The sequence below is a fragment of the Microtus oregoni genome, unplaced genomic scaffold, assembly GCF_018167655.1.
Source record: "Microtus oregoni isolate MIOR12 unplaced genomic scaffold, Mior012 000043F_ref0000047, whole genome shotgun sequence".
In the NCBI taxonomy this organism is placed as follows: domain Eukaryota; kingdom Metazoa; phylum Chordata; class Mammalia; order Rodentia; family Cricetidae; genus Microtus; species Microtus oregoni.
Genome location: NW_024543210.1, coordinates 12,176,568 through 12,192,445, shown reverse-complemented (window position 1 = coordinate 12,192,445; position 15,878 = coordinate 12,176,568). Strand labels below are relative to the sequence as shown.

Genomic DNA, 15,878 nt, shown 5'->3' with positions numbered 1-15,878 from the left:
CTAGCGGGCTAACCGCTTGAGTAGGAGGCAAAATAGCCCACGTTGGACGCCAAAATGTAACGGCATAAACAAATGCAGACAGATTGTAAAAATATATATATCTATAGCTTTAATGTAGAAATAGACTTACAGAACCACCTTTCCTGGGGAGACCAGGAAAGCAGAAGCGACCGCTGGGAGCATGCTCGCCAAATTTATATAGGCAGACATTAACCCGAGGCGAACACGCCCCCCAAGGGGCGGGACCTATCCCTACAATTTTCCAACTGAAATAAGTTACTAAAATAAACATAAGCATTTACATATTTCAAATCTAAAATAAATAATCTGTATCTGTGCTTCTTTGCTGTTTCCATTCTTCCAGACCTACAGCCTTGCTCTTAAATGTTTGCAATGTTTATAATACAGTCTTAACTTGTATAATTGTCTTTAATACTTCCTTTAAAATCTAAGTAAAGGCTTGGGAAGTAACTGTCTGGGCTTTGGAAGTAACTGTTTGAAAAGTGCAAGCAGGTTTCAAAGTCCGAGTTCAAATCCTCAAACAAAATGTAAAATGTAAAATCTGGGTGCAGCAGCACTCATCTGTAACCTCAATGCTGGGAGGCAGAGATGGGGGATGGGGGCTCACGGTGAGAGAGACTAGCTGAACTGTTAAGTTCCCAGGCTTCGTGAGAGACAGACAGACAGAAAGAAAGAGGAAAGAAAAGATGAGAAAGAATGCCCAAGGAAGTCACTGATGCCAACTTCTGGCCTCCACATATAAGCACATATATACCTATTTATTTGTACACACACACAAACACACACACACACACACTGCCCTACACAGGAATAAGTTTATTCCTACTAAGAGGATTAATGTTTGTTTTATCTAGAAACCGCCAGTATAAGCTAAACTTCTGTTTGATATTAATTATTACATAGTACATACCACTGAAGTTGCAAACCTATTGATACCCAGCTAATGGCTGAGCAAGCTTGAAAGACTTGCATTTCTTTTGTGCCCCCCCTCCCCCTTAAGAAAATGCTGAGCCAGAAAGTTTCTTCTCCACCCCTCTGCAGGCTGGATTTTTCTTCTTTTCATGAGCAATCTATACCTCTTCTGTGCTTTACATGTAATCTGCCATACCAAGAATGCAAACTAAAAATTTTAAAACTAGATCACAGGCCAACGGTGGTGGCTTACACCTTTAATCCCAGCACTTGAGAGGCAGAGGCAGGCGGATCTCTGAGAGTTTGAGACTAGCCTGGTTTATAACAGCTAGTTCCAGGACAGCTAGGACTGTTAACAAAGAGAAATCCTGTCTCAAAAAAAAAAAAAACAAAACAAAACAAAAACAAAACCAAAAAACAAAAACAACAACAACAAAAATAAAAACCCAACTCACTTTTACTGTAGACTATCCAGCAAAACTTGTGTCTTTAAGGAGCTTATCTCCTTCTCTACATTCTTGCTCCCATTTACTCTTTTGAAGCTAAGGATTTTCCTTATCCTTGACAGTTAACATATGCAGTCAGTGGCAGACCTAGTTTTTAAACTATATTTTATCTAGCACTTTGGGAATTTAATAATGAAAGGGGTTTTCAGGACATCTCAGCTGTCAATCTAACCTAAAAGAGAAAATAAAGTATCTTTCATTTCTACTCCTGTAACTGGAACATTCTGTCATATAAAACTGCCAGATCAAGGAATGGAACTAGTTTTACAATTCTTGTTACATGCTATATAATGCATATGAAAACTAATTAATATTTCATATTCATAGGATGTTTTAGAAAGTTCAATAGATGTCAGAAGTCATCTCTTACCCAGTGGTAAAAGATGGTAAGATTTAAGTATCATGTAGCTTTATCTATACCTAGACTAAAACATGATCTGAGTATGAAGGTTTTCCTGTAATTTACTTTTTGGAACAACTGGTATATCTCTATTGAAAAGGTAAAATGAATGAAAATTGAATTTATGAAAGCTGAAATGTAAAGACTTTCTTTTGGCCACTTATACTGCTAACTTCTGCTTTTAATAAAGAGCATAATAAAAGCTAACATTTCTAAAACTTTAATATGGAAAATATCTAAATTCGTTGCAAGAACATAATCTCTAAAATACAGACATGGCAAATGTTGTAAGTTTACTAAAAAGTAGTCTGCTTTCAAATATTCAAGGATCACGACAAAGGTTCTGTAATATGAAATGCTTTCAAATATTCAAGGATAACGACAGAAGTCCTGTAATATGAAATAAATACACTCATATTCATTCAATAGGCATTTACTGAGAAGTTACTATGTACACATTACTCTTGATAAATTAACCAGAGAAAATTTCAGAGGTGAATGGGCTGCTATGTGGCCCAGGGGTTCCTTCTTGAACCCAGCAACATTCCTGAGAGGCTACCCAGTTGCCCATGGTGCTCCTGCACCTTCATCAATCCTGATGCAATGATCAAAGTAAACTACAAATGGTCGTCTGCAACAGAGGCAAAGGAAGGTTTATGAAAAGAAATTTTAGCTGGCACTGCCACAGTTCAGTGAATTAAGACAAGTTGAAAACTCACCTTTTTTTTTTTTGCCTTTTTATAGGTGAGTTGAGTCCATTTACATTAAGGAAGATTACTGACCAGTGATTCCTATCTGTTAATTTAGTTTTCATTGTTGGTGATGTTAATTTGTGCGTTTTGCCCTTCTTTGAGATTTGCTGCTATGAGACCATCAACTGTCTGTGTTTTTCTTGGTGCAGCCAACTTCCTTGGGTTGGAGTTTTCCTTCTAGTATTTTGTGTAGGGCTGGGTTTGTGGCTAGGTATTGGTGAAATCTAGTTTTGTCATGGAATATCTTGTTTTTTCCTCCTATGGTAATTGAAAGTTTTGCTGGGTATAGTAGTCTGGCCTGGTATCCATGGTCTCTTAATGTCTGCATATGCTTGAACACGACCTTCTGGCCTTCATTGTCTCCAATGAGAAGTCAGGTGTAATTCTGATAGGTCTACCTTTATATGTTACTTGGCCTTTTTCCTTTGCAGCTCTTAATAGTCTTTCTTTACTCTGTATATTTAGTGTTTTGATTATTATGTGGCAAGAGGACTTTTTTTTTTTGATCCAGTCTATTTGGTGTTCTGTAAGCTTCTTGTATCTTCACAGGCATATCTTTCTTTAGGTTGGGAAAGTTTTCTTCTGTGATTTTGTTGAATATATTTTATGTGCTTTGAGTTCAACTTCTACTTCTTCTATACCTATTATTATTAGATTTGGCCTTTTCATGGTGTCCCATATTTCCTGGATATTTTGGGTTAAGCTTCTGTTAGATTTTATGTTTTCTTTAACTGGTGAGTCTATTTCCTCTATTGTATCTTCAGCACTTGAGATTCTCTCTTCCATCTGGATATCAACATGTAGAAGAATGAAAATAGGTGCATATCTATTGCCACGCACAAAACTCACGTTCAAATGGATCAAACACCTCAACATAAAGCCAACCACACTGAACCTCATAGAAAAAAAGTGGGAAGTACATCTGAACACATTGGCACAGGAGACCACTTCCTAAATATAACCCTAGTAGCACAAACACTGAGAGAAAACATTAACAAATGGGAACTCCTGAAACTGAGAAGCTTCTGTAAATCAAAGGACATGGTCAACAAGACAAAATGGCAGGCTACAGAATGGGAAAAGATCTTCACTAACCCCACATCGGACAGAGGGCTAATCTCCAAAATATACAAAGAACTCAAGAAATTGGTCATCAGAACAATAATTCAGTAAAAAAAAAATGGGGTACACACCTGAACTCTCAACAGAGGAAATCTTAAAAGGCTGAAAGACACTTAAGGAAATGTTCAACATCCCTAGTTGTCAGAGAAATGCAAATCAAAACAACTCTGAGATTCCATCTTACACCTGTAAGAATGGCCAAGATCAAAAACACGAATGACAACTTATGCTGGAGAGGATGTGGGCTAAAGGGAACACTCCTGCATTGCTGGTAGGAATGCAAGCTGGTACAGTCCCTTCGGATAGAAGTATGGCAATTTCTCAGAAAATCAGGAAACAACCTTCCTCAAGACCCAGCAATACCACTTTTGGGTATATACCCAAAGGATGCTCAATGTACAAGGACATGTGCTCAACTATGTTCATAGCAGCATTGTTTATCATAGCCAGAATCTAGAAACAATCTAAATGCTCCTCCACCGAAGAATGGATAAGAAAAATGTGGTACATTTATACAATGGAGTACTACACCACAGAAAAAAATAATGACAACTTGAGATTTGCAGGCAAATGGATGGAGCTAGAAAACATCATTTTGAGTGAGGTAACCCAGACACAGAAAGATAATTATTACATGTAATCACTCATAAGTGGCTTTTAGACATAAAGCAAAGAAAACCAGCCCACAAATCACAACCCCAGAGAACCCAGACAACAAAGAGGATCATAAGAGAGACATACATGGATCTAATCTACATGGGAAGTAGAAAAAGACAAGATCTCCTGAGTAAATTGGGAACATAGGGACCATGGGAGAGGGTAGAAGGGGAGGTAAGAGGAAGGAAGGCGAGCAGAGAAAAATGTATAGCTCAATAAAATCAATAAAAAATTAAAGAAAAAAAAGAATTATTTGCAGATGATGTTTGCTTGTAAACTAGTCTGTTTGAAGTAGTGTTAATGAACTATGAAGTCAACTAAATTTATCTGAAACTGAAATCTGTGTCTGTAAAAGTTATAATGCAGTGTGTCCTGTATCAAGCATGATGTGGAGTACTTTGTTTCATTCTTTAAATTATAGTTTAATTCTTTAAACTTGTAGTTTGCTATAAGTTTAAAAGTTATAAAGAATTAATTATCTTGTAGTTTACATAAGAAAAAATAGTTCTCATTGTATTGTTCTAGTAGTCTTCAAAGCTTTACTTCAGATATTCTCCTTACATTGTTCTAACTGTTCCGTGTGTGTGTTAGCATGTTATTTAGTGTGCTTTGGAGGCTGATCCCTAATCTCTTGGACATCTAAGGCTTATGAATTATGTGTAAGATGCCTGATTAGATGGTACGATGGTATGAATGGGCAATGTCCCCCCATTGGTCCCCGGATGATGATACTGTTTTAGAAGGTTATGGGACCTTTAGGTTGTTAATGCCTAGCTGAAAGAAGTGAGTCCCTGGGGGGATGGATCCTGAGGATTGTAGTCTCACCTAGTATCTGGCAAAGCACTCCTCCCTACTTCCTGATCCACAGAAATGTGAGCAAGCTGCTTCTTGCTTCTGATCCCGTGAATACCATTATGTCTTCACACTACAAAACTATTAGGAAAAATAAACCTTCCTTTCCCAAGAAAGGTCTGCCTGTCAGAGCAACAATGAAAGTATGAATACAAATGGTGAGCAGGGACTGAGACAGCTTTTATGGAACAATGTCATTTTCTTGTGATCAGTTCATTCGGTTCATTCAGCTTGATAATCAAAATACAATACTCAGTTTAAAATCAAATAGCATTCACTTTCATGTTTCCCAAATGGAAATCTACTACTTTAGTTATTAGTTTTAAACATATGAAGTTATGTAAAACTCTTCAACCTTAGAGTACTTATAAAGTTGTAGTTAATGAATGCAAAGAGGTTAGAGAACTAGCAGTGTTAGATCAATGCAGTCTCAGTATTTTAATATGGATATTTTTTTTTCATTTCCAGTAAAGAAGAATAAATTTTTGTTCTTTAAAGATGGGAAATAAGCCAGGTCGTGTACAGCTTTAATCTCAGTTCTAAGGAGGTAAATGGATCGCTATGAATTTGAGGCTAACCTGGTCTACATGGCAAATTCTAGTCCAGCAAAGGCTACATAGCAAAAAAAAAAGAAAAAGAAAAAAGCAAATAATGGTGATGATGATGAGATAGGAAATGATAGTTAAGAGAAAAGTTCTACTTTAAAATCTTTGTATTATGTATTATATAGTGGACTTCATTCATTTATGAACTATCTTAGCTTTTCTGCCAATAAAATAAAGACAATGATGAGGGGGAAGGTATTTATCCAATGGCTATTTTTCTGAAATAGCAATAAATTCTAATCAGAAAAATGTGCCAAGAGTACTGAATTTCTGCAATTTTGTGTTGTCCCAGCATTGGTCTGTGTCTTACATTTAAAGAAGGTCATACTGGGTTTATCCTGGAATGCCAAGAACAACACAATGTAGGGTTCCAAGTGTCAGCAAATGAGCAGATAAACATAAACTACACACATGCAGACAAAGGCCACAGACATCCAAGAGTTAAAACAAGCTTCCCACATGAGGGTCTCCTAGGTTGTGAGTCACACAAGTAGGCGTTAGGCTATGCACCAGGTGCTGCACCGTTCTGTGACAATAATGTTTGGCTTCCGTTCATCCCTGTTTGGGAGTGTTCCTAGCTGCTCTAGTGGTAGAACCTGGTTTAGCTGAGAAGCTCTTAAAAACACCAAGATGCTACAAACTCTCCAAACAGCATGGATGAAAGTGAGATTTTTAGCTGTAGTATTTTTCTGTCTCAGATTTCATACTGACACACAATTGTTAAACCCAACCCATGACAGACAAACAAGACCACTGTCATATCAAAGACAGTTTAGAACTGGAGACAATTTAGGCTAGGATTGATAAAACCTTTATAAAAAACATTTAAAATTATGCACGACTTTTTGTAAACCATCTGAAAATGGAAAATAAATACACCAATACAATTTAATCACTTGGCCAGATAACAGAAACTATTAATGGATTTTGTTCTCAGGAAGTGAAACAGAGTCACTATTCAAACTGGGGATTTGTTCCTAAGGAATATACCCAAGAAATAAAAACTTAGGTTGACATGAAACACCATGTACATCTGTCACAGCACTCAAGTTTACACTTCACAGATGAAAACTGGCAACAACTGCAATGTTCACTGTCCTAGTTTCACTTCATTTGCTTAGACAAAAATACATAACAAAAAGCAACTTGGGGTTTATTTCACTTTACAGTTACAATCTATCACTGTGAAGAAGTCAAGGCAGCAACGACTAACAGCTAGTCCCACCATGTCCACAGTCAAAAGCAGAGAGTATGAATGCATGTTTCTGCTTGCTTGTTTCTATTTCTCCACTTTTACAGCAGTCCAGGAACCCCTGCTAGAGAATGGTGCTATACACACTAGGCCCAGTCTTCCCACAATAACTAACTTAAGACAATCTCCCAAGAGATGTGCCCACCGGTGAACCTGATGCAGATAATACAGTGTTGAAACCCTCCTCCTAAGAGTTTATAGTTACTAAGTGGACAGGTAAACCCTCCTCCTGAGAGTTTATAGTTACTGAGTGGACAGGTAAACCCTCCTCCTAAGAGTTTTAGTTACTAAGTGGACAGGTAAACCCTCCTCCTAAGAGTTTATAGTTACTAAGTGGACAGGTAAACCCTCCTCCTAAGAGTTTATAGTTACTAAGTGGACAGGTAAACCCTTCTCCTAAGAGTTTATAGTTACTAAGTGGACAGGTAAACCCTCCTCCTGAGAGTTTATAGTTACTAAGTGGACAGGTAAACCCTCCTCCTGAGAGTTTATAGTTACTAAGTGGACAGGTAAACCCTCCTCCTGAGAGTTTATAGTTACTAAGTGGACAGGTAAACCCTTCTCCTAAGAGTTTATAGTTACTAAGTGGACAGGTAAACCCTCCTCCTAAGAGTTTATAGTTACTAAGTGGACAGGTAAACCCTCGTAAGAGTTTATAGTTACTAAGTAGACAGGTAAACCCTCCTCCTGAGAGTTTATAGTTACTAAGTGGACAGGTAAACCCTCCTCCTGAGAGTTTATAGTTACTAAGTGGACAGGTAAACCCTTCTCCTGAGAGTTTATAGTTACTAAGTGGACAGGTAAACCCTCCTCCTGAGAGTTTATAGTTACTGAGTGGACAGGTAAACCCTCCTCCTGAGAGTTTATAGTTACTGAGTGGACAGGTAAACCCTCCTCCTGAGAGTTTATAGTTACTGAGTGGACAGGTAAACCCTCCTCCTGAGAGTTTATAGTTACTGAGTGGACAGGTAAACCCTCCTCCTGAGAGTTTATAGTTACTGAGTGGACAGGTAAACCCTCCTCCTGAGAGTTTATAGTTACTGAGTGGACAGGTAAACCCTCCTCCTGAGAGTTTATAGTTACTGAGTGGACAGGTAAACCCTCCTCCTGAGAGTTTATAGTTACTGAGTGGACAGGTAAACCCTCCTCCTGAGAGTTTATGGTTACTGAGTGGACAGGTAAACCCTCCTCCTGAGAGTTTATGGTTACTGAGTGGACAGGTAAACCCTCCTCCTGAGAGTTTATGGTTACTGAGTGGACAGGTAAACCCTCCTCCTGAGAGTTTATGGTTACTGAGTGGACAGGTAAACCCTCCTCCTGAGAGTTTATGGTTACTGAGTGGACAGGTAAACCCTCCTCCTGAGAGTTTATGGTTACTGAGTGGACAGGTAAACCCTCCTCCTGAGAGTTTATGGTTACTGAGTGGACAGGTAAACCCTCCTCCTGAGAGTTTATAGTTACTGAGTGGACAGGTAAACCCTCCTCCTAAGAGTTTATAGTTACTAAGTGGACAGGTAAACCCTCGTAAGAGTTTATAGTTACTAAGTGGACAGGTAAACCCTCCTCCTAAGAGTTTATAGTTACTAAGTGGACAGGTAAACCCTCCTCCTGAGAGTTTATAGTTACTAAGTGGACAGGTAAACCCTCGTAAGAGTTTATAGTTACTAAGTGGACAGGTCAACCCAACTATCACAGTCATCAGTCGTCAACTGATGAATGGATGAACGAAACGCAGTACACGAAGAATTATTTGGTCATAAAGGGAAAGAAGAGCTAATATGTGCTACAACATATTTTAACCCAGAGAACATTATACTATATGAAAGAAGCCAGTCACCAAAATCCACATAATGTCCAGTTAGTGGTTTTTGGGGGCAGAGAGGACTGTAAGCCTGCCAAGTAACAGCAAAAGGATTTCAAGTTTCTTCTTGAGGTTAAAACAAAAAGGTCTAAAGTTGATTGTGGTCATGGCTGCACAACTTTAAATACACTCAAAGCATTGACTGTGTATTTTAAATGGGTAAACTATATGGTACGTGCATTGTATCTCAATTAAGCAGACACTAAAAAGAAAGAAGTTATGTAAATGTAACACATAAAGTGAGGAGAACTTGACCTGAAAAGCTTTTGACAATATTGTTGCAAACCACATCTTTAAGGGAACCACAGATCTGGACTTGTTTTTCCCTTTTAGTAGATAAATACTATCTTTGAAACAGGAAACAAAGGTAGGGATAACCAACATTATTTTTCTATTTTGAAAGCATTCTTTCTTGTGGATTAGGTAAAGTGGGGCTAGTTTAGTACCTTAAAAGTATACTTCTATACATAACCTAAAGGTGGGCAAGCACTGGAAAATATTCAAGTTGACAACCACACTAAGACTCTTTCTGGCATCACAGCCTTAATTGGTAGGAATACACCATCAGGCTTGTTCACTGGTACCTATCAAAGTTGGCTCTACACTGTATGCTAAATAACTCAGGTTGGCTACAAAACAAACCCTCTATGGCATGATCCAGAGCACCAAAACTCACTACTAAATGACCTAAAGATAATTTGTACATGGACACACGTGTGAGGCTAGGGCAAAGGGAGCGATTACAGAAACCCAGATTTCCCTACTGTTGGTAAGCTGGCAATTGCTACGTCCTACCAGATCTGAAAAATCTAAAAAGGCAGATGCTCCTTAAACTGTGAAGCTAAACTTTACTGAGAAAGATGGTCTGTCCTGTGAAACTCCTTCCATGAAAACGCCCATGGCCTGCTAAGGAGAGAAACGAGTTCAGAGCTTCTTCAATAGGACTTGAGATAGGAGAATGAGAACAGCCAGTTCTTGCAGCTGTTGTAACTACAGAGCAGGACATTCCAGGGCCAGGACAGGTACAATAGGACAAGACTAGCTACAAGATTGGCAGGGCCCAATGCAAGCATATGTGGCTTTGTTTGTGAATGACCTTGAGAAGAGTGACAGCAAAGCATACTGTACATAGGCTCTTCTGAGTGTAGGGATCTTAAGAACTGCACAGATGCCCATGCATGTAAGACCAGCCTGATTTCTGAACAACAGGAGTCGAGATAGAGAATTATCAAAGATATAGGAAAGAATAAAGCCAAAAAGAAAAAGAAAAAAAAAGATTACCCAGAGACTATCATGTTACCATTTGGGGATACACCCCAGATGCTTTTTCCATGCTAATACATGTAGACATTTATTAACATAATTGTTTCTATTGTATAATTATGTAGTGTATATGCTCTATACCTTTTTTAAAAAAAATATGACTTGGAAACGCTTTCTAAAATGTTAATGAATACAGATTATTTCAATCTTACATAGATGATAGGACATAAATAGAACTATGCTTCAATTAGCCAGATTCTTAAGTGTTGGGTTAATGACAGATCCTGACTTGTTCATTATTACAGTGATGTGCTTTGAATTACAACAGCCTTAAGAGAAAACTAAATAAATCAATCAATTTAAATCATTTCATAAGGTGCTTGGCATATAACAAGCTCTTTATATGCTAGTAACTTCTAAAAGCCAATACCGTGCCAAAGTAAAGACATACTGATTTACATTCCCAACATTAGATTTAAAAAGGCTTTTGTTATTGGCTTGTTTGTTGGGTAAGGTCTTGCTTTATAGCACAGGCTAGCCTTGAACTTTTGTTCGTGCTGCCCCATCTCAAGTGCTGGGACTGAGACATGATGTAGGAGTGTCTTCTATCTACCTGTTGCTTTCATTGATTAATTAATAAAGAAACTGCTTGGCCTGATAGGTCAGAACATAGGTGGGTGGAGTAGACAGAACAGAATGCTGGGAAGAAGGCAATGAGGCAGACGCTATAGCTCTCCTCTCCAAGATGGACGCAGGTTAAGATCCTTCCTGGTAAGCCACCACCTCGTGGTGCTACACAGATTATTAGAAATGGGTTAATCAAGATGTGAGAATTATCCAGTAAGAGGCTGAAGCTAATGGGCCAGGCAGTGTTTAAATGAATACCGTTTCCATGTAATTATTTCGGGTAAAGCTAGCCAGCGGCCGGGAACCAGGTGGTGAGAAGTGGCCTGCGGCTCCATCAACAAAGACAGACAAAAGAGATTCTTTAGTTTTCTGTCTGTCTGTCTGTCTTTCAGCTGGATTCCTCATGCTGTTAAAACTGTCAATGACTCTGTGAGTTCGAGGCCAGCCTGGTCTACAAGAGATAGTTCCAGGACAGGAACCAAAAGCTACGGAGAAACCCTGTCTCGAAAATAAAAAAAAAAGTAAAAAAACAAACAAACAAAAAAAAAACTGTCAATGACTTCTGCATGAAGGTTATCAATGCTATGTCACAGAATAGCAAGTACTTTTTGTTTAAAGGGGGATTAAACCTGAGATTTACCTCCAGTTCCTAGGACCTTCAGCAGCTCAAAATTTTCAATTCCCACCTTCTCTGCATGTCCTGTTAAGTTGGCTAAAGAGAAAGAAAAAAAGAAAGAAAAAATTAAAGGGGTTGGCAACAGGAGGGCTCTGTGGGGGCTTTGGGGGTATCAGCAAAGTTTTATTTCTTAACCTGGGGTGTTCCTATATAATTATTTGTATAGTTATATTTTTATATCCTAATTATAATAAAGCTTTTCATAAAAATTTAGTGATTAGATAATATTTTTACCAAAGGTTAAATCAACATAAAGTCTAGGAAGAAAACAAAAGTTATAATACACAGGTAGATTTGCAGTAACAAGGGATAGATTTACAAATATTAATTTCTGTAACAAATACAATGTGCCTAACTACCATACTAGATTCGGGGCTGTGCTCTAGTTCCATCTGTGCCACTAAACATGTAGCAAGAGTTAGTGTACACTAGCCATGTGCACACACTGTCTCAGTTCCCCATCAGAGTGAGAGCAAAGATTTAGAGAACTAAGATCCCTGTCAGCTCTAAAATTCTAGGGGTGTGTGTAAATAGACAAATTCTTTGAAACCTATTCTGTCCTAAATCAAAAAAAAAAAAAAAGCATGTTATACTGAGCATTTTCACAGTATTCTCCACTGGGCTCTGGTCCTACCCTATTCCATATGAAAAGGCTGTCTAGAGAAAAGTGAGGAACAGGGAACTCTGGTGGAAAAAACTGAAAATTGATGGCTTTAGCAAAATTAAATGGCTTTTTTCCCCACAGGACCTCACAGATTCTGTACTATAAATCTTCAAGGCTGAGATATTGCATTTTTAAAATTTATTTAACAAATTCCTCTTACTAATAATGCCAATAAATATTATGTGAACTAGCTTTCTATAGAAGCTGTCAAGAAATGTTTGATTCAACTACTAGTTGTACCACTTAAATGCTGTGTACCCTTGAACAAACTACTTCTCTGTGTGTTAGCTCCCAATAATGTAAGATAGTGATAATTAACAATAACTCTACACCCACAATATACTGGTGTCTACAATCTATTGAAAGCATTAGAATGGCAAGATGAACTGATGGCTAAATATAATTAGCTATATAGTAAAACAAATACAGCAACTATAGAATCTAAACAGTAAGTGTAAGAGTGTTCAACATACAAATCTTTCAAAATGTCTGTAAAATAACAAAAGCCTCAAGATTGAAAGAGTTAAATTTTATACAGTAAATTTATACAGCAATTGGTGTAAGCAAGTTAAGTGTTTAAAAATAAATTAAAAGTTTGAGACCATAGTTATAAGAAAATTAGGCTCAAATAAGAAATCTTAGAGCTACAAGTTTGAGGCAGTATTTTGTTGAATATTCTAAATTAAATTTTTAATTATTTTAATCTAAAAAACTTTAAGGGACCAGTAAGTCTTCAGCAGGTAATGGGCCCAACCAGTTCATCATGACTAAGGTTTTTGTTTGGGGTATGTGGTGATTTGAATTAATATGGCCCCCATAGAGTCATACATTTGCATGCTCAGCCCCCAGGTGATGAACTGTTTGGAAAAGATTATAAGGTGCAGACTTGCTGAAGGAAATCTGCAGTTAGGGGTGGGCTCTAAGATTTTAAAAGTCCACACCAGGCCTAAAGCCTCTCTCTCTGCCTGCTGCCTGTGGGATCAGGACATAAAGCTCTCAGCTACTGTTCCAACACCATGCCTACCTGCTTCCTGATATAATGATAATGGACTAACCCTCTAAAACTATAAGTAAGGCTCCATTTAACTACGTTCTTTCATAAGAGTTGCCTTGGCCATGGTGTCTCTTCACAACAATAGAACACTGACTAAGACAAGGAACAGGACTAACAAAAGCAAACAATAAATATTGACTTACATAGATTGTGAAACAAATACATACTCAAACATGGGAGTCTAAATAGTTCTCACTTCTGAGCTATTGTTTTGTCAGTACAATTAAAGCCTTTGAACATGAAGATCTAAAAATAAACTGCATTTTTCTTAATTGTTAGCCTAAACAACAAGAGCTCAAACTTCCAAATCAAAAAAATTACATTATTAGACTAAGACTTAAAATATTTACAGATTTTATTTTACCTTAAAGGTGAAGTAAACATTACCAACTATATAACTGTCTTCTACATTTATGAGACAGTCAGAAGACTAATAAAGTCCAAATCATATTGCTCAGAAGATATGAGCCTCAGGCTTGGGACCAAGGTACTAGAGCGCTAAAGCAGTTAGAACTGTCCATTGTCTTTTTTTCCCAGTATACCACAAAGGAGGTGGTACTTTATTGTGGTTGTGAGAGACAGCAGCCTTTGTTCCTTCTCCAATTCCAATTATGCCTCCACTAGACTCCCTTTCTAGTTCTTCCCACAGGTAAGAAGGCTTAGAAACCCATGCATGAACCCAAAATTCTGAAAGAAAACTCAAAATTACATTTTTTCAAAACATGAATAGGTAGGGGGCACATTAGTAGAAGCTGGTAGAGTTACTACATTCAAATGACCAACTCCTACACAAGACGTTCTTTTAAAAAAATACATTTATTAGTTATTTTTTGTAATATGTGTGTGTTCTGAGACACATGTGACAATCAGAGTACATTTTCTGGCAGTCAGTGTAGGGTAAAAGGGCCAGCCAAAGAAACACCCTAGCCCTGAAACACGAACCACTGAAATAAACTTTAGCCCTAAACCCAGAACAAAAGGAACACACCTTGACCCTGGGACCAGAGCCAAAGAAAGAAATATGTCCTGGCCCCGAAACTAGAGCCAAAAGGTTAAAAAGTGCCAATGAAAGAGATACAAGTTTGGCCCTGAAACCAGAGCTGCCCTTAACCAACTAAACCAACCAATCCCTGAGCAGGAAAACTAACCAATCGCTGTGCAGAAAATCTTCTCCCTGGGAAAACTCTGCCCCTAAGGAGTCCTATATAAGCCCCATTGGCCTGTTCAGTTGTCAGCTGTCCTTTCCCACCCTGGCAGAGGCAGCCACTCTCCTGGACTCCTCCTTCCCAAGTAAATCTCTTTCTTAAAAGTGTTTTGGGTGACGATCTTTTGCTGGCCTGGAACAGAATCTTTGCTGAAAGGTTCCCTTTGTGTGTGTGTGGGGGGGGGGGGGGGGATGAGCTTAAAAGATAACAACTTGAGCAGAACTTCGCTGAGAGGCTCCCTCAAGGGTGCTGAGCAGAAAAAGTAAGAACTCTTCACCTCGAGCCAGAAGAGATTGCTGTATTTCTAAAGGGGGTTCCCTTTTAACAGGGTGAAGCAGAAGTAACATCCTGGGCTGAAGCTTAGGAGAAATGGATACTTCTACTGGTAGCCCCCTTTAAGGGGGGCTGGACAGAGTACAGCTCAGCTGTTAAGAGCTCTCTCTCTCAGAGAGGAGCAGGATTGCCATACCCTGTGGGAGACCATCCCCGACTGCACCCTAGCTGCAGGTATAGCCTTGCTTCCCAACAAGTCAGGATACCTTTCCCCTCAGAGCTGTAACACTCACAGTCAGGTCTCTCCTATCATGTGGGTCCCAGTGACCAAACTCAGATTGGGAGTCTCTGCAGAAAGCACCTTTACTTCTTGATCTATCTCATCTGCACTTTTGAATTTTGGTCTGACTTCTTAGGGAAAACAGAATATTCTCTTGCTCTTCTCCTTCAATGTACACAGTAGTTAACAAAGTAGATGTGGCTATCTTGATGCTGTATTTTGGTCATTTTGTTTGTCTGACAACAGAGGGTAACAGGATGAATATATTCACAATACACTATGTACATCTATAAAATGGTCAAAAATTATATAAAAATTTAATTTAATTTTTAAAAAGAGACAGGAAAGAAACTGTTTCCTTTCTTTCTCTGCTATCTACCATATGGGAGAGCACTCATTGGGGTCTGAAGCTGATGATGTCTGATTCTGGGCATTTCAGCCTCCAGAACAGAGTCAGGACTGTTTACTGAGTTTTCTTTCTTTGAGAGTAGTTTTTGGTTTTAGATAAAGTCTCACTCAGTAGCAGAGGCTGGCCAGAAACTATGTAATTCAGGCTAGCTTCAAATTTGCAGCAGTTCTGCTTGGGCCTCTCAGGTTCTGAGTCTAAGTGTGAGCCACCACTCTCAACTTGTATGTTGGTTTCACCACTCAGATGATGATGGCATTTTTAATACAAGAGTCTGAATAAGACAAGTGGAGTCCACTAACTAATCTGCTCTCCCTTCTAAATTCTAAGTCACAAGCCTAAACACAATGGTCCTTAGATTAAGATTAGATGGAGTTGGTCGGAAAGGAGAAAGCCTCACTTGGGCTGTAAGCCTAAATTTCCTACAGAGATTATATAATAGCTCTGTACTGACATGCTGGAAGTACACATAGCTATTACTAAGGTGGCA

The 15,878-nt window shown here is 38.4% G+C and overlaps 1 protein-coding gene across 2 annotated transcripts in view; it reads right to left on the bottom strand.

The window, feature by feature from the left end:
- Window positions 1–15,878, bottom strand: part of Rps6ka5 (ribosomal protein S6 kinase A5) — a 189,507-nt gene that overhangs the window by 117,194 nt on the left and 56,435 nt on the right. Inside the window, exon 2 of one of the 2 annotated variants that reach the window (XM_041633200.1) lies at window positions 11,471–11,542. The exons of the other annotated variant lie outside the window; for it this stretch is intronic. Coding sequence (XP_041489134.1) covers window positions 11,471–11,542 — 72 coding nt within the window. The remainder of the gene's footprint in view (window positions 1–11,470; window positions 11,543–15,878) is intronic. 2 annotated transcript variants of the gene reach the window in all.